We start from the raw sequence: 26,548 nt of genomic DNA on the forward strand, positions 1-26,548 counted from the left end.
GGGGCCTTCCTGAGCATGTTGCCCCATCTGATGGCAGAGCTCACAGGCAGTGGGTCCTGGTGCCCAGGTGTAATCCAGAGTAGCCTGACAGGTCGACCCCGGGGGCGGAGCAACGCTGGCACCTGTTTCCCTGCTGAACCTGCAGCTCAGAAATCAGAACTGGCAGTGAGTGCAAGGCATGCCTTCTCTTCCCTTGGCTTCCAGCCGGGGGAGCTGGTGTCCGTGGGCTGTCGGGAAGTGATCTGGCAGCTCAGGGCAAAGGTCTTGTCTCTTGAAGACCCAGCCAGCCACAACCCTGTGCTCCGGAAGGGAGAGATTTGGCTACTGTCTAGTGCACCCAGACATGAGTCAGCATTTTCTGTGGGACTTGGTATCTTACGAAGGATGTGCTATAAAGCACTTGACGGTTCACCCAGCCCTAGTGACATATTTCAATGACGATGACATTGGGAACCCATTTCTGGGCTGGCCGTATGTGGCAGGCACAGACTAAGCCTTGTATCATCTCATTTGAACCCTCGCAATGAGCACTCCTTCAATCAGTGCCATCTGGCTCAAATTCGGTTTTATGTGGTGGTGGGAGGGGGACGGGGGAGTGCAGAGTGTACTTCAGGCTATAATTTTCTTAAAATTCAGTTTTTGGTTGAGTTTTCATAGCCAAGTAATGCATAATACATTTGCATTCTCATTTAAAAAAATTAAATGATATAGATGAAGCAAGTGTGACCCTGGACCTCCTTAAGTCATTCTGGAGCTCTTTGGATGCTTTTTACACACCTAAACATGAACATGTAGAATTATATGATTTTGTAGTTAAAAAAAGTGAAAAGGATCCTATTGAATGAATTTTCTCCCAAAACTTTATTACGATAGTCTGTAAACATTTGGAAGTTGAAAGGACTGTACGGTGAACACCCATTTGCCTACCACCTAGATTCTTCAACTCTTAACATTTCGCTATATTTGCTTTATCAGATATCTACTTATCTAGCCATCTATCCATCCACCCATCCATCAACCATCTTACTTTTGGATGCATTTCAAAGTATGTTGCAGACACCAGTACACTTCACCTTTAAAAACTTAAGCATGTGCATTTTTAACTAGAGTTCAATACACACATACAGACATACTTTAAGGCTGTTTACATACTGTGAAATGCAAAAATCTATTGAATGTATTTTTGTATTTTTCTAAAACTGCCCCCCCCCCTACCTAATATTTGGAGAGTTTTCCATTTCCTCTGGTGGTGGGGTCTGCCCTTTTTTAACTGTCTTTTGAACGGATTTACCACTGTCAAACCCACATCCCCTCTAGAAAGACCTTTGGGTTGTATCAAAGTTTTCACTAAAATGAAGTGACCTTTGTTGTTTGTGCTTCTTTGGGTTCTTGCGAGCCTTTCTCTAGAATAAGTGGAATTGCTGGGTCAAAGAGTACACCTATTCTAAATGTTAACAGCTCTACTCAAATTGTCTCCCACTTCTCCAATAACTCCCACAAACGCTGTAAAGAGCTCTCAACTTCCCACACTTTTGCCAATACCGATATTACCAGTCATTTCATCTGTAGCCAGTTAAGGAATTGACTGGAAGCCAGTGTGGTTGGAACAGGAAGGGCAGGTGTAGCACAGCTGCAGATAAGCCTGAAGAGGGGGCGGCATGGTCTAGCCTGCACGCGGAGAGTTGTAGACCATAGCGGGGATCTGTATCCTAAAAGCAAAGGGCGCCGTGCAAGCGTTTTAAGCAGGAGAGGCGTGCAACAACCAGATTTGGGCTTTAAAAAGATTATTCTGGCTTCTCTTTGGAGAATGGGCAAGGCAGACACAGGAAACCAAATACAAGGCTGGTGTATTGCAGCAGAGTCGCACAGGACTGGTGACAAGGACTAAGCAAGTGAGAGGGAGGTGTCAAGGTTGACAACTTGGTTTGTTGCATAACCGGATGGCTTTATTAGGGTTAAATGAGCCCAGAGGTGTCTGCATACATTTGCTCTTATTAATACTAGGCATTCATCTCGAAGCATCCCAATTTCCCCAGCCAAGCTCGGGCGGGTCGCCAGCCTCTCAGGACCCGCAGAAGGTGCCACGTCCCTGCCGCAGGAGGCGGGCCCTCCAAAGGCCCCGCCCCTCCCCGCCCCGCCCTAACCTCCTCAGGTCCCGCCCCAGCACCGCCCTAAGCCCTCCGGCCCCGCCCTCCTCCCATCCCGACTCCACAGGCCCCGCCCTCCGCACCGCCCCAGCTCCCCAGGCCCCACCCTCTGCACCTCCCTGACTCCTCAGTCCCCGCCCCCTGCACCGCCCTGACCCCTCAGGCCCCGCCCCGCGCGCTGCGTGGCCACGTCCGGCCGCCCTCGCACCCGCCCGCTCGGTTGCGGCGGCGGCGCGGGAGGGAGTCGCTGACTGACTGACGCGGGGACCGGCGGATAGGCGCCGGAGCGGACCCGCGGCCGGTGAGTGACCGGCGCTCTCTCCGGGCCTTCCTCCGGGGCTCCTGGGCCGCTTCGCCCCTTCGGCGGACCCTGACTTGGCCGCGGCCCTCGGGAGCCCGGCTCGCCCAGGCCGCGGCCCGCTGCGTCCCCGGCACGGGCATGAGGGGACCCGCGGGCGGGCCGGGCCGCGGCCAGAGAGGGACCTGCCCCGGGTCCTGCGGGGTGGAGCGAGCGGAGGCGGGTTGAGGTTTGGGGAGGGGGCGAGGACCCGGGCGGATTAGGGGGAGTGTCGGGCCAGGGCGCACCCGGGAGCCGGGCAGCCGGATCGGCTCGTCGGGGGTTGCCCCGCTTGGCCCACCGCGTCCCAAAGCCTCGCGCGTGCCTGGCGAGGTGACCGGGGCCTGGGGGGCCCGGGGGGCCTGGGGTGCCCGGGCCTAGCCCCCGTCGTGGGAAGCGGGGCCTGCGTTGTTGGCACTCGCTGGGGCTCTGCCCTCCTCCTGACTTGCCTCGGTCGTAAGCGCCCCTTGAGTCGCCGTCACTTCTGCCGGAGGCACCGTGGCAGGCCTCGGGAGCCGAGTGTCACATTGGGAGGGGTCAACCCCAGGGGCCGCCGGTCGGTCTGGACGCGGAGGTGACCTCTAACGCGCCGTGGCCGGGTGTGCTAATTGCCCGGGCCGAGCAGCCTTTTCGCAAGGCCTGGCGGTGGCGTGCTGTTTGCATCCGGCTGCTGTGGCCTGTGGCTGTTCAGCGCTTCTGTGGTGCGTTGATGGCTCAATAAAGCAGACAAGGCGGAGCCTGATTAAAAGAAAGAAACCCTGGAGAGCGCTCTGCAGGTTGGGACGCCCGCTCGCTCTCATGGCTCCTTCCCACAGCCCTGCCTCGTGAAACGGGGTTGCTGATGAGGCTCAGGTTAAGCGACTTGACCAGGAAGATGGCACAGGAGGTCTTGGATCTGGTCTTCTGCGTCCACATCCTATGTTATTCAAGCTGCTTTCTTGACCTCTCTCCCTAAACTGCCCTTCCAAGTGGAAGGAAACATGAACTTACCGGTTTTATGCATTAGAATTTCTGGTATGGCTTTATCCCGTAGGTTTTGATTAAAAATTTAGGTGTCTTATTAAAATTTTCAGTTTCTTTCTCTGGGGTGGGGATGGGGGATAAGGAATATAAGTTAGTAAGTCTGTGGTTTATTCGTTAGATTTTTTTCCTTTTTTCATAAACGTCTTAAGGTATAAAGTTTTGTAACTAGGAGTTCACCGTTCAATAGGGCATTTGCAAGTTTACTTCGTGAAATCTGAAGCTACAAACTGGTGAGGGTGTGGGAATTCTTGGAGCCTTAGAAACTCACACAGTCATTCAATGACTTCATTAACTGAGGATGTGATGAGGGAAATCCTTTAGTTACCCCATTGTCTGACTTGATTTCCTTTTTTCCTTTGCTTGGGGCGGAGAGGTGAGAAGCTGTGAATCGCCAGAGTCCGGAGGGCGGGGCTGCCCTAGAGTGACAGCTCCAAGGAGATGAGTAACAGAAAGTAGTGTTCGTTGCCTTACCCTCATCAAGTCTAAGACTTGCAAAACTGGACAGCTGGGACTCTGGGGCTACTCTTGATTTTTTTAGTGTTTACTTTTTTTTAACATTTTTTATTGTGAAATATAACATGCAGAAAAGTGATAAATTTCTACGTACAGTTTAACAAGTAGTTACAGAGGAAATTTCAAAGTATGGTATGGGTTACAGTTCCACAGTTTCAGGTATTTCCTTGTAGCTGTTCCAGTATGCTAGAGACTGAAAAAAAAAAACTATATGATTCGGTAGTCATAATCAATTGTTAAATCCTATCTTCTCTGCTACTCCTCCCTCTCATTTGATCGTTCTCTCAATCTTAAGGAATATTTGGGCAATGACCGTTCTAACTTTGTTTACTTTAAAAAGTTGATTCTTTTCATAGGACTGTTGGGTTTTGCATCAGGATTGTACAAAACATTGGAGTAACACTTCCTGGAGGAAGCCCTTTTTAAATTTGGAATTGTATATTTAAGCATAAAATTTAGAATTCAGCTTTTAACTACTTGGAGAGAAGAGACAGGAAAAACTTGAACTACAAATGACCTCCTTATTTATTATTGGCTATATAGTTAACAAGTTATAAATGGACATTTGACAGTTTTTTCCCTGATATTAGGCAATGAGAGAATTAAGAGGTCTCTGTCACATCCCCTTTTGTGTATCTGCTTTTTAACTTTACATATATCTAGCAGCTTTGTTATATGCAAAAACATAGGATGAATGCTCTGGTTCTTTTGTTATAATCTGAATAATTTCTTAAGGTATTTTTGTACTGTGGGGAAGCAGGGTCATTACCAATTAATTCTTGCCAGCAACAAGTGAGAGGAGAGATGAATCTTTAATTGGAGCAGTTAATATAACTGCTTGTCTAGGGGTCTTCTGTTACTTTATCCTGTACACTCCCCCCTGATGATATCCCACCCTGCTTGCTGATGCCTTCACTGTATAGTTTACTTTTCCATATCGACTCCATGTATTCATCAAAAGATGTCATCTTCCATGGTATTACACATTTTAAAGCAGACTAATGAAGCTAAGTCCCTCAGGCATCTTCTTTTTAAATTTCTAATAAATTTGACACATAGTACTGAAATACAGCAGCCCATAATTGATGATCTGGTCTAGCAATGCTACTTACATTTGCAGAACAGGCAGTTACATTTATTTATGTATGTTTCAAGAGATCTTTCTGTAATGATGAATATGCTTCTATTTAAGAATAATAATGATTATTGGGATTTATTATAGATAATTTAAAGGTGTAGAGCTGTTGTAAGGGGAACAGTTTACAAATAGCCCATCAGAGGACTGCATCTAAACTGTGGTCATGGCAGGCTGACATGGAGACAGGAGCTCCGCATGGGTCTTAATATCCACTGCTCTATATTCAGACCTCACAAGGCAATATTCTGAATTGTTAACGAGGCATTCAAAACAGGAATCAAATTCAGTAGGCTCTTCTCTGAATAGGTTTTGGTGTCATTTTGAAAGACTGTTAGCAAACATGCTTCTCTTTATATGATGCATATCTCTTTTAAGCAGGTGTTTTGCAAACAAGCCAAGTGTTGTCTAGACCGCTTGCGGAGTAGGAATTGCCTCGGAGTGCATGTCTTCTGGCTGTTTGGTGCATGTGGTGTCGAAGAGAGTAAGAGGCTACAGATGCACTCCAGAATGATTGGATTGCTCAGTACAAAATGAAGCTAATTAGTCGATTTATAAGCGTATTTTCCTTCATAGCTCTTCAACACTGGACAGTTTTGTTTTGCATGTATGTGTATGCACATAAATATGTACATATTAATTTACATTAGAAAGAATGAAAAATAAATGGTTTGTTTAAAAAAAGAAAAAAGAAAAGGTAGTTATGGCAGCATCCCTTAAACCATGAGAAAGTCATTTAAACCTTTTGAGCTTCAGTTTCTGTGTGTGGAAATGAGGTTGGCACTTGCTGCCCCCTAAGGTCTTTGGTGCCTTTGGAAGCTAGTAATCATCGTGACGTGGGGATTTCCAGGCAGGTCTGTTTCGGTAAGCCGGGCATCGGGCCTGAAGAGCTGTCTTTTTAAAGTGGCCCTGGAGAGTCTTGCTTGGGTCCCCGTGTCCAAATCACAGTCTGGACAGAAGAGGGGCAAGCAGAGTAGAGAAGTAAGCCAGTAGGACCCCGTGAGTCAAGGGACAGCAGAAGAGAAAGAAAGAGGGGACTGTTTGGTGATAACTGGGCTGTCAGCTTTTACACCAGAGACCAAGCAAGTGATATTCTCTTCCCTCTGCTGAGGAAGAAGACATTACTTTTTGTCAGACTAATAGAATTGTTTCTTTCCCAGGAGTGTCATAGGCCTAATTATTGCTATAGTTCTTGGTAACTCTGGAGGGCTCTGGGGAAGAATGGCATAACAGCCGGGGTCCCTGCCTTCCTGACTTTACGTAAACACTCCCAGCTTCCTGCCTTTCTCCAGATGGGTTCTCAGTCTTGGAAGACTTAAATTTCACCGCTGCTTGTATTGTATTCGAGCACATAAACATGTACCTGAGGGCCTACGTGCAAAGCATTGTGCTGGGGGCTGTGGGAAGATGCTAACTGATTAAAACAAGCGGCTGGCATGGTTTGGCTGGCATGATTTAGCTAATCAGGTCGCCTGGCCTGCTGGTCGGTAGCTGCGACGATCATACTTTCTAAGCCAAACACCGGGACGCACAGTTTCAGTGGAGAGATGTACTGAAGGAATTGGTCGAATAGGATACTTGAAATCAGAGCTGCCCTGAAAAACATGAAACATAAGGCTCTGTGTTTAGCATTGCTGTCTGTACCTCACAATTAATATTTATAGTACAGTGCACATTGTCACCTTGTTTATCTTTTTATTTCTCCACCTCTCTCTCTAGATTGAAAACTGCTTGGCGTCCAGAACAAGGTCTTAGCTCTCTTTGTAGTCAGAGTCCCTGAGCAAGATGATAAATGTTTGTTGATAATAAATCAATGTAATGTCACCTCCGCAAGTGTACCCATCTCTTCCTGAGATCCCTGATCTGCTGTTCTCCCTGGCAAGATCAGTACACTGTGCTGCAGAGAAACTTTGATCACCTGGAACTATTTCCAGGAAGTCTGGAGGAGAGCAAGAGGGTGATGGGAAAGAATCAGTGTACAAAACTGAGCATGCAGGGCGGGCGGGCTGGGTTGCATTGTTGGAGGCAGCTGGAAGGATCAAGCCCCGGTGGGCCTGGGCAGTCTTCTAGAGAGCGTTAACCCACCACTCCTTTCTTTGTCCACAGGAAGGCAAGAGGAGGGTCAGGCCTTCTCTTTTCTTAGTAGTGGCAAGGTATCACACTAGTTAGAAAATAACTTTAAAAACACTCCACTCCTCTACTGCACACTCGGGTGTTTATCAACCTTAGCAAATTTCCAAGTATCTGCTCAATGTCATGCTTGTCCTGCTTTGTAAGACTTTGTGTTTATCGTACTAGTGAACCCAAAAGAAGAAAAATGTGGGCAGCTAGCTGCTGTAAGTTATGCTTTTCTGCCTTTGCATGTGGCTCTTCTAATGCATGTGCTGAGATTCGGAAGATGCCAACATGTTCCATTCCTAGTGCCTGAAAGTGGGAGGAGGAAGGAGCCGTGCTGTCTGCCTGTGTGGCAAGGACGCCCTGAGTCTCTGTGCTGCACACAACCGGGCACTGAGAGCATCTGCAGAACAACAAAACCAGCATGGTCCTCATCTGCTAGGATCGGCAGTCACCTGGGGGAGACAGGTGGCCGCCTGTGAAACAGCAGAGTCTCTTGGTAGGTTTGTGTCTGTCATTCTGACACAAGGTATTCTGGGAGGCCAAGGACGTTACAGAGTACTGGGGAACAGGACAGGAACCCTGTGAGAAGGTAAATGAGAGTCGGAAGAGAAAAGAAGGAGGGAAGACAAAGGAAAATGAAAGGGGATGGAGAGACAGAGGGACAGGACAAGTGGTGGAATCCCTCAGACCCCTGAGGGTGCTTACTGAAAAAATATTACCACAAAGATATTGTGACTCATAAAGAGACACCTTCTGGACTAAGGGTTCTTCATCTGAAATTCTGGGTCTGTGGATAAACTTTCAGGACTGTGGGTCCTCTGGAATGGCACATGCAACTTTTTCTCGTGATTACTCTAGAGAGAGAGTCCATAGCTTTCATCATATTCTCCGGGCCGAGGGTGGTGGTTAGGGGAATGCAACCCAGAAAAGGCTAACGATTATTCTGGCAAATACCTTTCCGACCCCTCTTCAGAGATGCACGTCTCTGAATTTGTATCTTCAGATGTAGAAGTATTGGGGTGGAAGATTGGAGAAAGAAGCTGCTAGGGTGTTCCTTTGTAAACAAACAGCCTTTCACTGAATACCAGCTGTCATGGGACATGCACGGATGCACGTCCAAAGGACAGTGTGTTCCCACATGCACGCAGAGCTCTGATCTGGTTCCCGAGAGGCTGGGCACCGGCTGCGGCCGCAGCCCCTTCCCTGGCTAGCACGGGTGAAGCAGAGACATTTAAGGCTCGAAGTCTGCCCTGAAGGCCCTACAGTTATGTGCAGCTGATGAGACAAGTGTGCACTTGTCCAAAATATACGATAAGAGCTAAGTACAAAGCGTTGGGGTGGCATGAGTTGTAAGACATAGAAACCACATGCCTGTTGGAAGGCCAGGAAGTTTTCAGGGGGCTGCTGGACTGTTGGGAGCAAGGTGTGAAAAAGTAGGGGTCCTGGCAGCCAGAAGGCCCGGGCAGGTCCAGAACAGTGGCTAATCGGGGACTACCCTCCCTCTGCGGCTTCGGACACCGTGCTTTAGAGACGTCTAAGCCTTAGTACAGACAGCTGGAAAGGTTCCCGCCGGCCTAGGGGAGGGTCCTGCTCCCCTGGACCCACCCTCAGCTCCTGAGATCCCCTGCCTGCCCCCCACTTTGACTCTGGGAGCTCCACTCTGTTTTCTGCTTTCTATCGTGGCCTTCGCTGCAGGGTTTTGTTTGAAAAAAGAGTCGAGTGTACCTCTCATAGCCCTGAGTACCTGTTTCTCGACCTTTCCTGTCCATTTTCCTTTTTCCTAAAGTTATTCATTAGTCATTGCGTAATCGTGTCCTTAGTCAACAGTAGATGTTCTCAGTTCTTTGAATTTCCTCTTGGTAATGATTAATGGAGACAATGATGTTTGACTAATTCTGGAGTCCGCTTGGGAATTACAAGGGTGCACTTTATATATTTTCAGTTGATATAGTTTGTGGACCATGCCGCATTTTAGAAAGTGGACCAGGAAGTTACTCAATTTTATGGCAGCAAACTGCTGTGTTTTTTTTTGCTTTTGTTTTTGTCTTTCTCAGTAAACAGTGATCAGTGTAGCATTTTGCTTTTTTCCTCCCGATAATAACTTAATGCCTGGGTGTGTTTCCTCCACAATCTGCACATAGGCAGGATGTGATGTGTTATGAAGTCATGTAGCTCTTGCCTTCTTGTGGTTGACCCCTTCTTTCCCTACAGGAACAGACATGAAGAGAACCTGCTTCTGCTCTGAAGTAGAGTTGGTAAGGAAAACTGGAGGGCATGAAGGGCTTTTTCACAGGTACAGAGACCAGCATGTGCCAGGAGGATTGTGTGTGCATGTGGCGGAGGAATTGCTGGCAGGCATTTGTTACCTTGGTTATTAAAAGTTTGTCTATACATTTCTTTAAAAAAGGGGTGTGTGCGTGTATGAGGTGGTGTTCTACCAGTCAGACTTTCAAAGAAAATCTAAAAGGCATGCTGTCAGTAGCTGTATTTGTGGAGTGTAAGGAAACTAGTCTAAAATCTATGCGATGCAACAGTTCTTCACATAATATGTAATGGAATGAGTTATTTGAGTGCAAAGAATCATATGCTTGATCCCCCCCAAAGCCATTCCCACTCACCCCCAAATCAGATGTTTCTGTAGCAGAAATGCTGCTCAAAAATGCTTACTCACTAGCCAGCCATTTTTATTTCTGAAATTCACTTTTACTGGTACTTGTTCTCTTTGTCTTCAGCTCTTTGCGACTATCTGGATTTTGAGAATAGCTCAACTTCTGGAAATTGTTCATTCACTCAGCAAACCCTGAATGGGTGGGTGCCCTGTGTTACGTAGTAGGATACAAAGACAAATGAACTGTAATCTGGACAACAGACACACAAACGTATTCTGTCACAGGATCCGAGTACTATAACAGATTGTGAAAGCCTTGCTTAGGCAGCTCTTGATGGAATGTCAGGCCTTCACCATCACCAAGTTCATTGTTTCCTAGACTTTATTTTTCGGCACAGCCCAGCCCCCTTTTCAGAGGAAGTATAATAAGGAATGTGGGAGCTGCCTGGCTGGAAGGTGGGGAGGCCCCCTGCCTGTCTTGTTCTGCCTCTTGCTCAAGCCCCTTCTTCCTGTGGCCCCTGAAAAATGACTCTTACTCTGTAAGTGAGGACACTTGATTTCCAGGGAAGCCATAGAGCTGGCTAGTAGCAGACTTGATGGTAAAACTGAGTTCTGATTATTAGCCTGCTCATCATTTAGATACCAGACTGATGAACAGAATGATCAGATTTCTCCCAGTTTTGTGTTGTTTCCCACAAAGAAGTCAGTGAACACGCTACCAGGGGCTTCACCTCTGCCCGCCTTGTTGCTGAGCATGCTTTACAGGCTTAGCCTGCTGGCGATTGGAGCACAAATCAGCCTCTTCCCAGGAAGGTGCTGTGACCCTTTCCATCGTCAGCTGTGTCCACCTGCTACGAGCCTCTTCTCTTTTCTGGTGGAACTTCCGTTTCCCCAGGAGTCTTTGAAAAGGGCATTTGGTAAAGGTATGAGGAATGGGGGCAGCACAGTGCCGAAACAGATCTCGTCTTTCTCTCGAGGGGTCGGTGGAGGTGCCTCTGCGTGGAGCGGGGTTTCCCAGCCTTAGTGCTGGCGACACTTGGTCTGCGTGTTGTGGGGTGCTCTGCAGCACCCTGGGCTCTGCCCACTAGATGGCGGTAGCACACCCCGTCCCCTAGGTGTCCTCTGGGGGTGCAGAATGGCCCCAGGTTGAGAACTGCTGGGTTGGGCGTCGGTTATCATGAGATAATGAATGTAAATCAGCTTTGTCACAGGATCAAGCAGTTCCAGAAGTTTTCCATTTCCCTCAACAGCCACCGAACTTACGCTCAGGGTCTCCTTGGAAGAGCATAAACTCTGTGCTCCTATGGTGTTAGCCGTCTGCCTTTAGGCCTTCTTCAGAATTTATTTGGCTAGAAATTCCCAGGTTTTTCTGTTCCTTTCTTGGTATCTAGTGTTATTGGAATGAAAAAGGTTTCTTTGTAGGGAGCATCAGCTCTGTCTGTGCCCCCGTGTTGACCTGAGGCCACCTGTAGGGCTTTCCATGGAGATAGAGGTATTTCCATGGCTTGTTTGAAAGTATATGAGATTGGTATTTACCTTTAAAGTTTAAGTGACTTTTTCTTTAGTTTATTAGTCAGCATCATACAACGTGTCGCAGTTTTATAAATCGTTTATCTCATTGAATTTTCATACTTACCTTGCAGAGTAGAGCTGGCTCTGACAGAAGAAGAAACTGGGACTCTGAGATGTTAGTGGCTGGTCCAAGCCACCCAGCAGTATGTGGCAGAGCAGGGCTGGCTCTTGGGTGTGCTGTCTAGAGCCTCTGCCTGGGCCACATCCGTGCAGCCTCTCGGCCTCTGGGTGGCCATTAGCTCCTCCCCAGCTAGGCTCGGGCCGGCTGACAGTCACTGGTGCCTCCTGTGGGGCCAGCTCTAGAGATGGGCACAGAGTTCAATACATGAGCCACCTCCTTTGGTGTTGTTTCAGTCCATCAGTACTGTGCTGGGCAGAGAGGACATCCGTGCACATGCCTGCTGGTAGCAGGAGCCCACCTTCTAGAGATTTTCGGATCCAGGGATTTGGTCCCCTTGTCGCAGGATATGTACTGAAATAGAAATATTTACATCTGCATCTAAATCCGTGGTCGTATGTGGCATTCATCCAGGTACTGGGTTAACACCAAGTGACTGCACCATGGGGGAGGCATGTCCTGGGGATTTCTTACTGGTAAGGAAAACAGAACAGGGCTGTGGAAACTTCAGACATCGACTGGGCAGAGAAACACCTTGCTATCCAGGGTCTCTTCCATTATGTCCTGGAAGGCTTCATTGAGGAGTTAGAGTGTCTGGAAAGCTTTCCTGGAAAGAAAGAATAGGGACATTTTGCTAAGTCATCACTGGGTCACTTGAATTTTCTGCCGTCTAAGGGTGGTTATGAGGTGTGTTGCAAGTAATCTGTTGCTAACAAGGAAGTTTTTGAATGATTTGCCTCTTAAAAATAAGTTTGATTGGGCTAAAGTTTTTTGTTTAAGGCAGCTGTCACTCATGATGGGAGGCTTCCTAGAGTGGAGGGAGTGTTGCCGCTGCAGCTAACCACTGACAAGTCCACGTTACCTGCCACCTATTTCCTCTCTGCTGCAGCCCCTGGCGACTCCCACGGGACACTGTCATCCATGTGCAAATCATGCCAGATATACTGGGGGAGGAAACCATGGAGAACCTTCATTCCGGGAGCTGAGGTTGACTTGTCCGCTAGAGCAGGGAAGCAGACAGACGTGGGCTGACTGCCCCACACAAGGAGCAGGGTGAGCTGGGAGGGGACACTCCCCTACTCCCAGAAAGTCAGGGAGCTGCTGTCCCACTTCCCAGGCCGCCACTGACAAGCCTGGGTAGGAGGGCAGCTGTTTGGAGTTCCTGGTTCTTGAGCTGGGCTTGTTTCCTCTCCACCATCCCAGCTCACTCCCTCAGATCTGGGCAGTCATTGTGGAAAATCCTAGGAATAACATAATGCCGTGGGCTTATGGGAGCGGGTAGATTCCTTCCCAGTCCAGAGGCAGAAACAGGAGCCACCTACTAGGCTGACCAGGGCCTCGGCCTGTGGAGCTGCCAGTCCACGAAGCTTGTGTGCTCCCTGCACTGTCATTTCCCAGGCAGAACACACTTGCAGTGGGCAGAAAGGTGGGCTGCTTAGCTTCTAAACACTCAGCACGCGGGTTGCCATGCTCTCAGGTTCTTGAAAACCATGTCTTCCTTTTCTGTGTAGTTACTATGGCGATGGGTGCCATAGAGATGTACATCCCGATTGTGACCTCCCCTTGGGGTAGGGGTGCCCCAGCATCCCGGGCTTCATTGTGCTCACAGCCTGGTGGGTCTGGCTGCTTCTCCCCAGGCACCGAGCCGTGGGGCATGCCTCCGCCCCTGTGAGACCGACTGTCCCCAGCCTTGGCCTGCCCTGCAAGTCAACAAGCAGGGCTCACAGGGACAGTCTCCTCGGGTTGCTGTGTAACCTGAGGGCGCCAGGTGAGTGCTCTGCAGGGAGGCAGCGAGCTCCTTTCTGGACTAAAAGACCAGCCACACTCCATGGATTGGAAAATCCCTGTGCTGCTGCATTCACACAGCGTGGCACTCACAGTAGCTTGTGGCTGCGTCACACTCATCCCACCTGCGGGCACCAGGGAGCACGAGCCGGCCTCAGAGGAGTCGTGTTGCCTTGCGATTAACTCGGTTTTGGTCTTAACTTGCCCGTTACCTCTGAGTGACCTCAGTACCCTGGATCTCAGCTTGGGACCCTGCGGCAGTGCCTTAGCCTGCGGGTCCCGGGTCTGTCAGACAGCCCACCCAGCAGGTGCTCTCCTCTGAGGCTCCCCCAGCCCGGGCATAGAGAGGAAGGCTGTGAGCTGACCGCTCTTCTAGGTTTTCCAAGAAGGAAATTCAGCAGACACAGCCCAGTCACCTGCTGCCCCCCACCCCACCCCCGGATGCCATCCATGGTCATGGCTCATGAGAGAGGCTCAAGCTGCTGGTGACAGTTGTGCCTGGATGGAAGGAAATGTGACTGGCTCTACTTAGACCCCAGGACACGTTCACGATTGCTCCAAAGCTGGAATTGTTTTTGCTTGATGGGTATCCAGGGATGGCCCAAGGTTTAGGAGCATTTCCTGTTATAACCAGAGCTGTTTGTCTGGTCCTCAACTTTGTCTTCCTTATAAAAATCTGTCCTGACCATTTGAAAATTCAGTCAGCCCCTCCCCCCACCTCCTTTCAGTGCTCCTGAGGGTACAGATTCATGTCCTCCTCATCCCTGAGGTGTCTTCTTGTGGAAGAGGAGGTGGCAGTTGGGAAATGTTGAGCCTCTCGCTAATTTCCTGGTGGCAGGATGTGTTCCTTACCACAAGTCAGCCCCAGCAGTGGGGCTCCTGGCCCTTCGCTGCACTCTTTTCGGGGTTTCAGGTTCTGTCCTCGGTGCTGTTGTTGAATGCTTGCTCAGCAGTATTTGAACTTGCAGGAAAAGCCTGCGAGAGAAGCCTTGTTCTCCCTGGACCGGATCAGTGTTGAGGGTGCTGAGGACTTTACAGCAGTTGGCAGTGGTTTTCACTTTCTGTTTGTACTTGCACATCTGGTTGCCCGGATGTGCAAGTACATGTTCAGTAAACCCCATTCGAGCACTTTGTGTGCTGGGGGTCCACTTACCCAGCATTCGCTGCCTGAGCTTGCTTTTCATCAATGAACTGTGTGACTGAATTCACAGGGTGATTAAAATGAAAGGAGCGAAGCATGTGTGTGAGATTTCCTGAGGAATGGCAGCTCCAGAGTTCAGAGCAGACACAGTCCATTTATTTACATTCGGAAACTGTTGACCTAAGGAGGGTGGTTTCCTCGAGGCCCGGCTGGGTGAGAGCTGATTCTGTTCTCTCTCGGCAACTGCAGCTTCTGCGATGGAGTCTTTTAGCCTGTGGCCATCACTTGCCCCTCCTGGGAAGGGACAGGGGCTTCTCCCTGCTGACACTGCCAGAAAATGAGGTCTAAGTCAGAAGTCCTCAGACATGCCCAGAAATACCTGTGGATTTCACCTTCCTCCTTGCTGTTTCCTAATCGCACAGCTGCTTATTCTGGCTGGCATCGTTTTCAGTAAGATCAACATCTGAGGCAGCATTACAGTTTATGAAACACATAACTTAGCACACTTTGGATCACTTGGTTCTCACAGCACTCTCGAGAAGGTGATCACAGTGGAGAGTTTTGTTACCTGATTTATGGATGGAGAAACAGTCTTCAAGAGGTTATGACTTACGCACAGCCGTAGAGCTACTAGGTAGGGGCTCCAGATCTCAAACCCCAATTTTTAGCTCTAAAGTCCATGCTTTTTGTGCAGGGCCAAGCCACCTTTCCATTCCAGAAGGTGAGCTGGGTCTCCAGCAATAAGCAGTGGTGAGCAGGAGCCCAGACAGGGCCACTAAGCTTGTGCAGGGAGCAGGGCAGGGCAGCCAGGTGTCTTATTTACCTAAGGAGCTTGTACCTCTGGGCAGCCAGTCGTCGGATGGGAAACAAGACAGGCCGGGCGTGGGGGTCACCCTTATAAATGCCAGGTTTTGGACGGTACTGAGGAGAGTGAGTCCATCTCCAGGCTGCATCCAGTGATGGGACCCCCCACCCCCACCCTGTGGAGCGTTTCTTGGTGCCCTAACAAAGTCTGCAGAGCTCACCTGGAGCCTCGACTAGGTGGCCATCTCCAAGGGTGGACTGGCTGGTAGAGAGCTCTGTGTTCATTCTCAACTCTTTTGGCAACATTTGTGTAACTCCTAACATTTCTAATGAAGTTTTACAGTCATTATCTCATTTGATCATCTCAGTAGTCTTGGGGTGTTGAATGCTGGGCAGGCATTAATTCCATTTTTACAGGTGAAACTTAGGGCCCAGAGAGCTTTAGAGGCTCTTGAGATGGCCCTTTCTGCCCTGACTTGCTCCCTCCTGCTGTTTTTTCCTTTCCCAGTGCCCTTTGCATTCTCTGTTCCCCCTTACCTTCGGTAGGTTTATGAGTAGAATGTTGGAATTTATCCTAAGTAGACAAATTCAGAAAAGAGCTCTAGGGTGGTAAACATCCTCATTGCTTGTGTCTGCTAAGGCCTGATGGGGTTGCCTGGCTCCGTCAGGAACTGATCAGCCTGATCATGGTGTTAAACAGAAACGGGTGTTCTTGCTTAACCATAAAAGGCCTTTAGGGCATAGACAGAGGAGGAACAGCTCTTATAATTCAGTAAAGGGAGAATTTGGGGTCCTTGTATTGTGTTTATCATCTCAAAACATTTGTGGGGCACATATTTGCATATGGCTTCTGTGAGTGGTAATTTTATCCTTCTTGAATTGTGACCCTCCTGAATGTCACGACACAGGTGGGTGGAGAGAGACATAAAGGTGTAGACACTTGAAAGGTATTATTCAGCTGAGAGAACGGAAGACACTCGCCCATTAGGGGCGTGGGAAGAAAGCTCTACCAGGGCTGAGAGCGAGCCCTTCAGAGGCCATTGGCGGCCTCACTGCCCCCAGCTCTGGCCAAGGAGGAGCCCGAGCTGCCCCCAAAGGCGGGCGGGGGGGGGGGGTGGGGGTGGGGGAGCAGCAGCCCTGCTGGGGGTGGTGGAGTGGGACTGGCCAGCGTGGAGGCGTCAGAGGGTACCAGAGTCTGGTGGGCAGAGCGCAGCCCAGGGCAGGGCTGGGGACCCTGGGGAGCAGCTGTGCAGGCAGGCAGACAGACAGACAGACGGCTCAGTAAACCGCAGCCAGCCCCACTGGGCCTGGAGGGGCGCAAGGGGGATACAAACCAGCAGTGAGTTAGAAAGTCCAGACCACAAACGAACAAAAGTGGGAAGGAGAAGAATCGGATCTGAAGCAAGATAAAACCAGATATCATACCAGTTAATTAATTAAAAGACATAGTACTGAATTTAAGTGTTTATTATTTTACTTGGTGTTTCAGAATGTGACCTGTAGTCTCTTGTTTATATGTATACATGGCCTGCGTGTTGCTGGCTTTCCCAGCAGGTGTTGCATCTCTGCTTCTGCGACTGCCGCAGGTCAGGCTGGCGAGCCCCGGGATGCCAGCTCTCCGGAAACGTGGGCTAACCCGGGGCCGGGTGTTGTGAGGCTCAGACGAGGTGCCGCAGTGGGCCACCCTCCCTGTTGCCACCACAGCCCCAGGGCATCAGCGGGGAGACCGTTACTATCCAGGGAGCCCGGCCTTTCCTTTCCCCTTCATGCACTTTCCTCTCTGTGCTGCCCGGGCTCCGCACCCGCTGCCTTCCTCCCTTCCCTCAGTCCTGGTTCTTCCAGGGCAGAGAGAGAACGCGGAAGAGAAGCAGCGAGAACTGCTGCAGATGAAGGCGTCACTGCGCCTTCTGGGTCTCCAGAGGGGAGTGAGTGGCGAGCGCTGGCCGGAGGTTGTGCTCGGCCCCTGGCGGGGCTGGGGAACCTGACCTGACCTGCTCTCCTCGGGTCTCCGCAGAGGATTCACCACCTTTGAACGCGTCTGTTGTCTCAGAAACCCTGGAGTCTTGAGCCTGCCGTTTACAGGAGCAAAAGCTCTGAACTGCGCGTCCATGGGGACCCTCTTTGGAGGCAATGGGGTGGGACAGTAGTGCCGTGCCTGTCAGGTCAGGTGTTGGGGTGCACACCTGTGGCCGGGTCAGGTGACTAGCAGGGAGGGCAGCAACTAGGGAGGCAGGTTTTATAAATAGAGGGTCACAGGTTTCTGGAAGTGGGAAATGGGCAGATTGACCTTTCTGGAATTTGTGATAGTGAAGTACAGAGGGCCCTGGGGACTTCCTGTTGACTGTTTAGTTCAGTGCAGGATTTAGCTGGCCCAGTTCCTCTCTTGGGATTTTTTGTTTTTGTTTTTTTACTTTTCCTTTTCTTTTCAAGAGAATTGAGCAATTTTATATAAAAGAACCCAGTTAGCTAAAAACAATAAACATAATAAAGCTTGTATTCTAGCTTTCCAGTTCCCTTCTGGTCGGTGTCAGTGCATGTCCTTTTGCACCTCCTTGTAGTCCGTGTTTGGGGTCCTGTTTTGCAGACACACTTGTGCACTTTTCCATGCCTGGACCCCATCGGTGGACTGTCACAGCTGCCCTGGTGTTGAGGGGACAGGCCGTCTGGCTGTCAGGCTGCGAGAGTTTTCCCGAAGTCACTGGGGCTGTCTCTCATTTTGGTAGCTTAATATTTCTTGATGTTTCCCCCACAGTGGGATCTCTTTTAGATCTTTTTGTTTTTGTTTGATTTTGCTGATATTGAGAGGTTGATGCCTTGAAAGGCTCTATATTTATGATTTGGGTCCCTATTTTCTAGCGAGGCCAGCGGCTCCTGCAAGGAAAAAAGGTTCAAGTGTAGGGGTCAGCCGGACCAAGTCTGGACAGGAAGCTTTTCCTACAGCAAAGAGACGTCTGCACCTGCCACTGCAGGGTGGTTCTGGGTGACCACACTGACCCTCCACTCCTCAGGGGACGGGGGTGGCCCGGCCCGTGTGGGTGGAATGTGCTACCCAGGCCTCCCCCGAGGGCAACCTCACTCCCGCTAGTGCAGATGGTGCCGTCGGCCAGCCCAGGACTCAGGATTCTCGCCCCCGGGCCTGGGACGAGCCGTTATCTTCCCTTCCAAGTCAAAGTGGTAAATTGAGTTTCAGGTTTAGAGAACTGTTGAAGTAATGGACAATGGATTATTTTTTCCTTTTTTTTTTTTTTTAACTACATGTTGTTGGCAGTTTGCATTAGACCTTTTCCTCCCTTCCCTCCTTTTTTTTTTTCAATTCAAGTATGTATTGAGAACCCATTATTTTTCGGGCCCTGGAGATACAGGAGTGAAAACACAGCCTTGACTCTGCCACTGGGAACAAAGCTTGGCCTCCTTGGAGCTGAGATGACAGTGTCTCAGGCAGGACAGAGGTTGAAGAGGGTGGGTGGAGGGTGTGCCTGAAGGGAGACGGGCACAGGTAACGTGCTGCTAAGAAGAAGAAAGTGCCACTGTGGGTGCCAGGTGAAGTGTCTTCCCCATTTGCCTTTTTATGTAAAAGAGCCACAAAAGGCCTTGTTGTTCAAGCAAGACTACCCCCTCCAGAGTGTGCAGTTATTTCAAATAAAGCACAGTTCATGGTGTGACTTAATCACCTTAATCACAGCCACCTGCCATCGTGCCACGTGGGGCCTGGGTGCCAGGACTGCTAGGCCTCTGCAGCCCGTTTGCTCTCGCCCTCGTCTGACCTGCTGGGAGCTTCACCTGTAAGCCCGTAGTGCCTGGGGTATCACCAGCACCGCATGTGCCCAGGGCCTGCCTGAGCCGTGGGGATCCCTTCCTGCTTCCACCCAGCAGTTCTCTCCTGCTCTTTGCTGAGGCAGAATGGCTGGGAACAAATCCCTCGGAGCAGACATGTTCTTTCTTAGAAGTCTGTGAAGCGAGGCTAGTGTGGGATGGCCGCTGGAGGCCCGTGGGGGCCTTATTCCATGGCTGGTGAAGCCCCTCGGCCCTTCGGTAAGGGGCTCTTGGGCCGTGTCCTGCAGCCTTTCTCCATCTCTCTCGCGGGCTGTCCCCCTGACCTAGGGGCCCTTCCCCATTCCCCTCCATGTCCTTTCCATCGTCGAAGTCCCAGGATTGAAGCCTTTCCGAAGGCCTTGCCATCGGCTTCTCTCGTCGCCAGCCTGAGCATTCTTCTAGGACTGCAACGGATGGGCAGGAGCACTGCTGGACAGGAGTCAAGAGAAGGTTCTGTCTTCTCTATGTTCTGCTGCCTATCTCCTGGGCCTTCTTGGACATCACCAAGCCTCAGTCAAGACACGGCCACCACCCTTGCAGTCTTTCCACACATGGAGGCCTGCTCAGTCCTTCCTGTCCTTAGCCCCGTGGCATGGCTGAAGTGGAAGGCGAGAGGAAGCCCAGGGAGAAGCGCCGAAGCCCGCTACAAACAGGATCCCCGTAAGGTGGTAAAGAAAACATCACTACGTGCCTGGAGGAGACTCAGAGGGAATACGTACCAGTGTGTCGGGAGGGCGTCCGTCTGAAGGGACAGAGGCTGGGTTTTCTTTTCTTCTTCGTGTCTTTCTAGGACTGTCGCTTACACCGTCTGTTCCCCTCCCCGGCCGTGCGGTGTGGTGCCACCCGTAGGAAGTGTTCAGGAGACAAATACTGGGTGAGGTCGGAAGTGGAGGCCTCTTGTTTCCTTGGCGGAGAGCTCTGCCTTTGTGAGCTTTCCTCAGTTTGGGTGCGATGCTGCTGCTGTCCACTGGAAAGTTCTCCAGACACCGCCCCTTCCACCGCCAGAGCACAGGGCTCCAGGGAGGAGGGTGAGCCCGTCACCCGGTGTGGCTGTATGTCCCTGGCTGATGAAGGCTCAGCCCTTGTGGCAGGCACCGGGAACCGATTGGCCACTCGCCCATGTCCCTCAGCCACGCGGCGTCCTCGTGGGCTGGGACGGTCTGCCCGTTGGTGACGCAGTGGCACTCACACAGGCTCCCTGGGCCTTTCCAGCTGCTCGGTTCGGAAGCGGGGCCGCGTGGACAGCCTGGCTGTGCGTGCCAGTCAGTGCCTGGCTGCCACTGCGCTCGGCCCGGGGCCCTGGCTTCTGACGGGTAAGGACGAGCCGGCCTCCGACGCAGCCTGGGATGCAGGATCCGGGAGCTGCCTGCCGGGCGCAGGGCTGCTGTGCTGGTTTGGTTTTTTGTTTTTGTTTGTGTTTTTTTTACTTTGTTTCATTTTGTTTTTAGCTTTATCTGTAATGCTTTATTGTTTTCTTTTTTTGGTAACTTAATTTTGGTGTAATTTCAAACTTACAGAAAAGTTATTAGAATAGTATAAAGAGTTCCTGCACACCCTCCTCCCAGGTCCAGCGACCAAACACTTTGCCTCATTTGCTTCCTCATTCCCTTCCCTGTGCGCGTCCACTCGCTCACCACATGTACATGTGCACACACACACACACGCACACACACTTGTTCTGAGCCATTTGAGAACCAGGTGCAGAGCATGTCCCTCCTAAGTACGTCACTGTGTATTTTCCTAAGGCAAGGACATTGGCTTGCCATAATTACAACACGATGATAAAAAACAAACAAGAAATTCAACATTATTGAATCCACAGCCCATATTTGGATGCTTTCCATATTCTTATATGGTCCCAGTAACGTCAGCGCCTTACTTGTAAAGAAACACCCTGGGGTGCACGGTTCCCCTTCTCCTGGTTGCGTTGGCTCGAGGAGTTTGGGAAACACCTGCTGCGGCACCGAGTCACCAGCCGTGTCTCCCGCAGGACCAGAGGAGTGAGTGTCCGCAGCCACTCGGCAGCATGGCAACGGAACCGGAGACATCCGAGGGGGTGGACGAGTCAGAAGGAAAGGTCTCCGGGGCCCCGGAAAGGGAGAACCACACCAGGTGAGCGAGGGGTCCTGCTGGGTGTGGTCAGGGTGGGTGCCCCGGGGCGCGGTCGGGCTGTGCTGCTGGCATCGCAGTGGGACCCGGGCCACACAGACCAGAGAGACGCTGCCAGTGCCAATGGCCGCCTGCTGTCTCCCGGGTGTGCCGCGCCCATCCATTGTCTCACCAGGGAGGCGGCTTCGAGGACTCGGTTCCTCGCTCTTCACCCTTCTTACAAACCTCGAGGTTTTTTCCTGTGGGTGAGAAAGGGTGACCAGAGGTGCCTTGTAGCATCTGCCACTCCTCAGAAGGAGGGAGCATCCCTGACTTCCCTCCAGGACAGTGTCTTCCTGCGTGAGGCTGGAACCAGGGCTGTTCTCCCTTGTTCCCGTCTCTCATCACAGCTCTGTCATTGGCAAAGTCTTTTTTTTTTCTTTTTTTTTTTAATATCCTAAAGTAATTGCTAATAAATGAATTCTCAGGTGGCTGGGTGACGGGAGCTGGTCTCCTTCAGAAGCCAGCATGAGTGGAACAGAGAAAGGGCAGGGCTGTCCTCTCTCAGGCACACAAGCCCTTGCCAGTTATGCTCAGCCCTCCCACCTCGTCCAGGGCTGGCCTCCGCTGGTACAGCCCTATCTGGGGCCATTTCTTTAAGCAGCACAATCCCAAGGCCCTGGCCCCAGCCCCTCTGGCCTGTTTCCTTCTCCTGCTGCTCAGCCTGGGGCCCCAGCCGAGGGGGATCCTGCTCAGGCCAGGCTGGGGGTCCAGCGGAGAAGGGGGCAGTGGGGCTGCAGGAGGCGCCCGCTCTGGGTCCTTGACAGTGGCAAGCACTCGGGGACATGCCACCAGGAGGCCGGCAAGCACCGTCAGGGCCCTAGAGCCGTGTGTCCCTTCTGGGGCTCGGCAGCCATCTACCGGCTGTTCACATGCACGGGCATTTGAGGGGGCCTGTCCTCCCTGGGTGGGATGTCGTCTGTCTGCCACAGCTGCTGGCGAGCCCCTGGCCTGTGTGTGGAGTTCTCTAATCGCCCTGGAGTCTGAACCAGGCGATGGATCGGGACTGGGGTTCAGCAACGCGCCCGCTGCCCCTGCGCGGGGTCCCCACCCCGGAGCTGAGGAGGGCTGCCCCCTCACGTCCCGCTCCTGTTGCCACAGAACGCCCGACCTCTCTGAGCTCCTGAAGGAAGGGACCAAGGAGGCCCATGACCGGGCAGAAAACACCCAGTTTGTCAAAGACTTCCTGAAAGGCAACATCAAGAAGGAGCTCTTCAAGGTTTGTGCCCTCAGCCCCTGAAGGAGTCAGGGGAGCAGAGTACCACAGGGGCTGGGGTGAGGCCCTGGTCCCATGAGGGGTCCCCTGGAGCTGCTCTGGGCGCAGCTCCTGTCTGAAGTGAAGTCCAGCTGTGGTTCTCGTGGCTTAAATGGAATTAACAGGCTGCTGTAAACGAAGCAAAACATTCATGTTCTATAGAATTCACCGTGCCATTCCCTCACGAAACCGCGCAGCCTCCCTGGTGCGTTAGAGGACTCGCGGCGTAACGGGTCCTGTGTGGAGCCCCGGTGGGGGGTGGAGGGAGGGCCGTGCCGCAGCCTCAGTCTCGCGTCCCCCGCAGCTGGCCACCACCGCGCTTTACTTCACATACTCGGCCCTCGAGGAGGAGATGGACCGCAACAAGGAGCACCCGGCCTTCGCCCCGCTGTACTTCCCCACAGAGCTGCACCGCAAGGAGGCGCTGACCAAAGACATGGAGTACTTTTTTGGTGAAAACTGGGAAGAGCAGGTGCAGTGCTCCGAGGCCGTCCAGAAGTACGTGGAGCGGATCCACTACGTCGGGCAGAGTGAGCCCGAGCTGCTGGTGGCACACGCCTACACCCGCTACATGGGGGACCTCTCAGGGGGCCAGGTGCTGAAGAAGGTGGCCCAGCGGGCCCTGAAGCTGCCCAGCACGGGGGAGGGCACCCAGTTCTACCAGTTTGAGAACGTGGGTGATGCCCAGCAGTTCAAGCAGCTCTACCGGGCCCGGATGAACGCCCTCGACCTGAGCCCGGAGGCCAAGGAGAGGGTCGTGGAGGAGGCCAATAAGGCCTTCGAGTTCAACATGCAGGTACCGCCGGGTGCAGCCAGGCTCTCGGCCAGAGGGGACGCTGGGGTGGCGGGCCCCTGGGGAGTCCCGCGGGGGTCTGGGAGGACAGAGCTGCCCTCCCTTCCCGGCCCAGGATCGCTGCTGGGTGAGTTCAGCGCGAGCAAGGAGAGTGACTCGCTTCACAGGGAGCCTTTGGTGGAGACCAAGGCTGAGGCGTCCAATTCTGTCCGAGCTCTGAGGGAGCCCTCAGTGTCGGGAAGGTGGATGGGGGGAGAGCCCGGGCCACCACCCCCACGCCGCCTCAGACCACCGGATGGGCAGCCCTGCCGCGGGCTCGTTCTCCTTCATCCTGTTTTTCTGTCCTTTTTTATCGTCGTAATACATGTGCAATGTAAAATTTCCCATTTTAACCACTTTCAAGTTCACATTCACATCGTTTGCAACCATCACCACCATCCATTACCAAAACTCTCCCAGCTCCCCAAAGCTGACCTTTCTTTTTAAAGATCCCTCAAGGCTGGAGGTGGGGATTGTCCTGGGTAACCTTTCAGGCCGCGCAGTCCTTTGGCCCTTCCAGTCCCAGCCCCTCGAGCCACCCCGGGTTCTGGGGTCCGGCCGGTGCCAGGGCAGCACTGCCATGGGTGGCAGCAGGGGGGCAGAGTGCCAGGCAGCACAAGGGGCGGCGTCTACCTTGCCAGAGCTCCCGCCCCTGCAGGGAGAGGGCCTGCTCTAAAAGCGGAGTGAGCGGTGGTGTCCCGGCTCAGCCTCACCTCCGCCCCTGCAGATATTCAGTGAACTGGACCAGGCTGGCAGCCTGCTGGCCAAGGAGGCCCCGAGAGACGGGCTCCCAGCGCACAATGGGAAGGGCGACATGCGCAAATGCCCCTACTACGCCACCGAACACGACCAAGGTAGGCGCTGTCTTCGCCAGTCCCCCTCCCCACGCAGTGCACCCCCCCCCCACTAATGCCACGTCTCCTGTTGCCTCTGCCACGTAGGTGTCCTCGCGGGCAGCAGCTGCCCCTTCCAGACGGCCATGGCCGTGCTGAGGAATTCCAACCTCCAGCTCGTGCTTGCTGCCAGTGTGGCCCTGGCTGCCAGCCTGCTGGCCTGGTACTACCTGTGAAGGACCCCCACCCACCCACGTCACCTGGTGCCCGCCTGCCAGAGTGACCACCGGCCCACCCCACCCTTCCCCCAACTAAACTACCGCCTCAGGTGACTTTTTTTTTTTTTTTTAATGCTGGGTTTGAGAAAACAAGCAGCCAATAAAAGCCAGACACTAAAGCCTCGTGTGACTGTCCTCTGTGTGGCCCAGAAGCGGAGGTAAGGAGCAGGTTCACTGCCCTGCAGCCCCCAGGCTGTTGCCACGGATTGGACTACACAGCTCGGTGCGGCGGGCCTGGGTCCCTGGGGCTCCCACACCTCTGACCCCAGGCATGTGCCCCCTTCCTTCCTCTGCTGGGTCGTGGCAGGGCGAGGGGGACGTGTGAGACACTGCCCTCCCTCCTGGGGCTGCTTCTGGGATTGGGGGCAGGGGCCACCAACCTGGGAACACCCTCTGGGCGGCCATCCTTGCCCTTCTCAACCAGAAACGCCCCGAGAGAGGTCCCTCCAGCTGGTCTCCTCCTCTGCCCATGGAGATGCCACAGCACCCAGGAGAGCGAATTCCACAAGCTTGTTCCCGCCTCTGCCATGGCCCCGCCCTCAGGGGAGGAGGCCCCATGGTGCAGGGGGTGCCCGGTGCGGCCCTGCCCACGCCCCCAGCCAGCAGCCCCTCCTGCCTGCATGTGCTTTGGGGTTCCTACTTTTTAAAAATGTATACTTTTATAAATAAGGATAAAAAAGTACATATTTGTATTATATGACTATTCACTGACCATTTAAAATAGAAATCTGAATTTAAATGCTTTATTGTTAATAGAAACCTATTAATTGGTTTCATATACTGGGGATCTACAGAAGTTTTATTCAAAAAAGGGTTAAACAGTTGGGAGCATTTTGTGACTGACCCCATCACCACATTCCAGGTAACTGGGCCCAGGGAGAGGGGTAGGGGCCTCCACCCAGGACCCTCAGCCCCAGCAACCTCCTTGGCTCCAGGAGCGGCAGCACTGCCCCCAAGGTCTTGCACTCGAGCTGCCCCGGCCTAGAGGCCCCACGGCGGGCGCCCCGGTGTGCACAGGGCTGAGACCCACATCTGAGGTGGGGTGACATCTGACGCAGTCTCGTGTGCTGGGCTGAGGTACTTAAATGTGACGTTGGCACACAAATACCTAGGAGAGTCGAGGGACTGGGCACCCTAAAAGGTCTGGGGACTTGACCCCCTTCCCTGCTGTCAGGCCTCTCACAGCCCCCCTCCAACCCCCCTTCCCTTGCCAAGTAAGAAAGCCAGGCGGGAGAGCAGAGGCCCAGGGTGGGGTAGCGAAGGGCCAGTTTAATGAGGAAGTACAGATAGGCCACGGTTCTGCCACGGGAGCATGCAGTACCAGCACAGAGACCAGGAGGGGCAGCAGGACGCAGCAGTCCAGACGAGAAAGCTCACAGACAGACCATTTGGGAAACCCAGACAGGCAGCTCAGGCCCCAGCAGAGCTGGCATCCAGGAAACATCGGGACGAGAATCAACAGGGAGCACTGCAGATCCAAGTGTGCCCATGGAAGCCCTGCTCTCCGCCGCCTCCCATCACAGCTGGGACTCTCCACCCCCCGGCCTGTGGTGGGCTCCACACGCGCTGAGAAGCGGGGCAGCCGGGGGCCAGGCGCATGGGCGATCCTCTCTGGCCCAGCAAGTGCGAAGTTTAAGACGGGCCGGGACAGGGATGGCACAGACGCAGTGGGAGCTGGGTAGGGGTCAAAGGCAAGCTCCTTGGCTAGCCAAGACCTGTTCACGTGTCCAGCGACCGCCATGGACTGTCCCCTCTGCCCCCACAGCAGGCTGCGTGGGCTCTCAGGCACTTGGGCAGGAGTCCGAGTCCCGGAGTTTCAATACCTGAGAGTTCTGAGGACCAGGGTTGGCAGCTGCTCCTTTTGACCTTCACGCCCTTCCCTGGCTCCCAACACAAAGGAGCACGGATACAAATCCAGGCCTCACAACCCCTGCCTGCTCGGTCCGCCTGAGCCAGGTGGTGCTCCACTCCTGGCCCCGGAGCTCAGGAACGACCGTGCCATGCTACAGGGCCGTCCCCTCCGCAGACCACCCTCCCAACAGACACCCTGGCCCACGGGACCAGCTCCCACACCTCAGGATAGAGGGG

General features: G+C 52.6%; 2 protein-coding genes across 8 annotated transcripts; one reads left to right on the forward strand and one right to left on the reverse strand.

The window, feature by feature from the left end:
- Nucleotides 1-2,274: 2,274 nt before the first annotated feature.
- Nucleotides 2,275-3,399, reverse strand: LOC119517233 (proline-rich protein HaeIII subfamily 1-like). Its single transcript, XM_037813800.1, has 2 exons — nucleotides 3,242-3,399; nucleotides 2,275-2,968 (listed from the first exon to the last, which is right to left on the reverse strand). The coding sequence occupies exons 1-2, from the start codon at nucleotides 3,397-3,399 to the stop codon at nucleotides 2,275-2,277; spliced, it is 852 nt and encodes a 283-aa protein (XP_037669728.1).
- On the forward strand, nucleotides 2,324-25,152 carry HMOX2 (heme oxygenase 2). 7 transcript variants are annotated; one of them, XR_005213589.1, is made up of 8 exons: nucleotides 9,320-9,528; nucleotides 21,105-21,226; nucleotides 22,364-22,481; nucleotides 22,822-23,313; nucleotides 24,077-24,203; nucleotides 24,291-24,405; nucleotides 24,539-24,618; nucleotides 24,885-25,152. XR_005213589.1 is itself a non-coding variant. In XM_037814572.1 (7 exons), exons 2-7 carry the CDS (start codon nucleotides 21,141-21,143, stop codon nucleotides 24,562-24,564), a joined length of 963 nt encoding a protein of 320 aa, XP_037670500.1. In that variant the 5' UTR covers nucleotides 2,324-2,448; nucleotides 21,105-21,140; the 3' UTR covers nucleotides 24,565-25,152. The 7 variants fall into 7 exon arrangements, 5 of the variants coding, with proteins under 5 accessions (XP_037670500.1, XP_037670498.1, XP_037670499.1 ...); XR_005213590.1 differs by having other exon boundaries at nucleotides 24,547-24,618; XM_037814572.1 differs by lacking the exon at nucleotides 9,320-9,528 and adding an exon at nucleotides 2,324-2,448 and having other exon boundaries at nucleotides 24,540-25,152.
- Nucleotides 25,153-26,548: the final 1,396 nt, after the last annotated feature.

This window comes from Choloepus didactylus, chromosome 21 (assembly GCF_015220235.1).
Source record: "Choloepus didactylus isolate mChoDid1 chromosome 21, mChoDid1.pri, whole genome shotgun sequence".
NCBI classification, from domain to species: Eukaryota; Metazoa; Chordata; class Mammalia; order Pilosa; family Megalonychidae; genus Choloepus; species Choloepus didactylus.

Excerpts from the sequence above, each read along its gene's own strand:
- LOC119517233 (XM_037813800.1), bottom strand. The coding sequence starts at position 3,399 with ATGTGGACGCAGAAGACCAGATCCAAGACCTCCTGTGCCATCTTCCTG. Across the intron at positions 2,969-3,241 it reads CCTGCAGAGCGCTCTCCAGG|AAGTGACGGCGACTCAAGGG; the intron begins GTTTCTTTCTTT and ends TGCCTCCGGCAG.
- HMOX2 (XM_037814568.1), top strand. The coding sequence starts at position 9,493 with ATGAAGAGAACCTGCTTCTGCTCTGAAGTAGAGTTG. Across the intron at positions 22,482-22,821 it reads TCAAGAAGGAGCTCTTCAAG|CTGGCCACCACCGCGCTTTA; the intron begins GTTTGTGCCCTC and ends CGTCCCCCGCAG. Across the intron at positions 24,204-24,290 it reads CGCCACCGAACACGACCAAG|GTGTCCTCGCGGGCAGCAGC; the intron begins GTAGGCGCTGTC and ends TCTGCCACGTAG.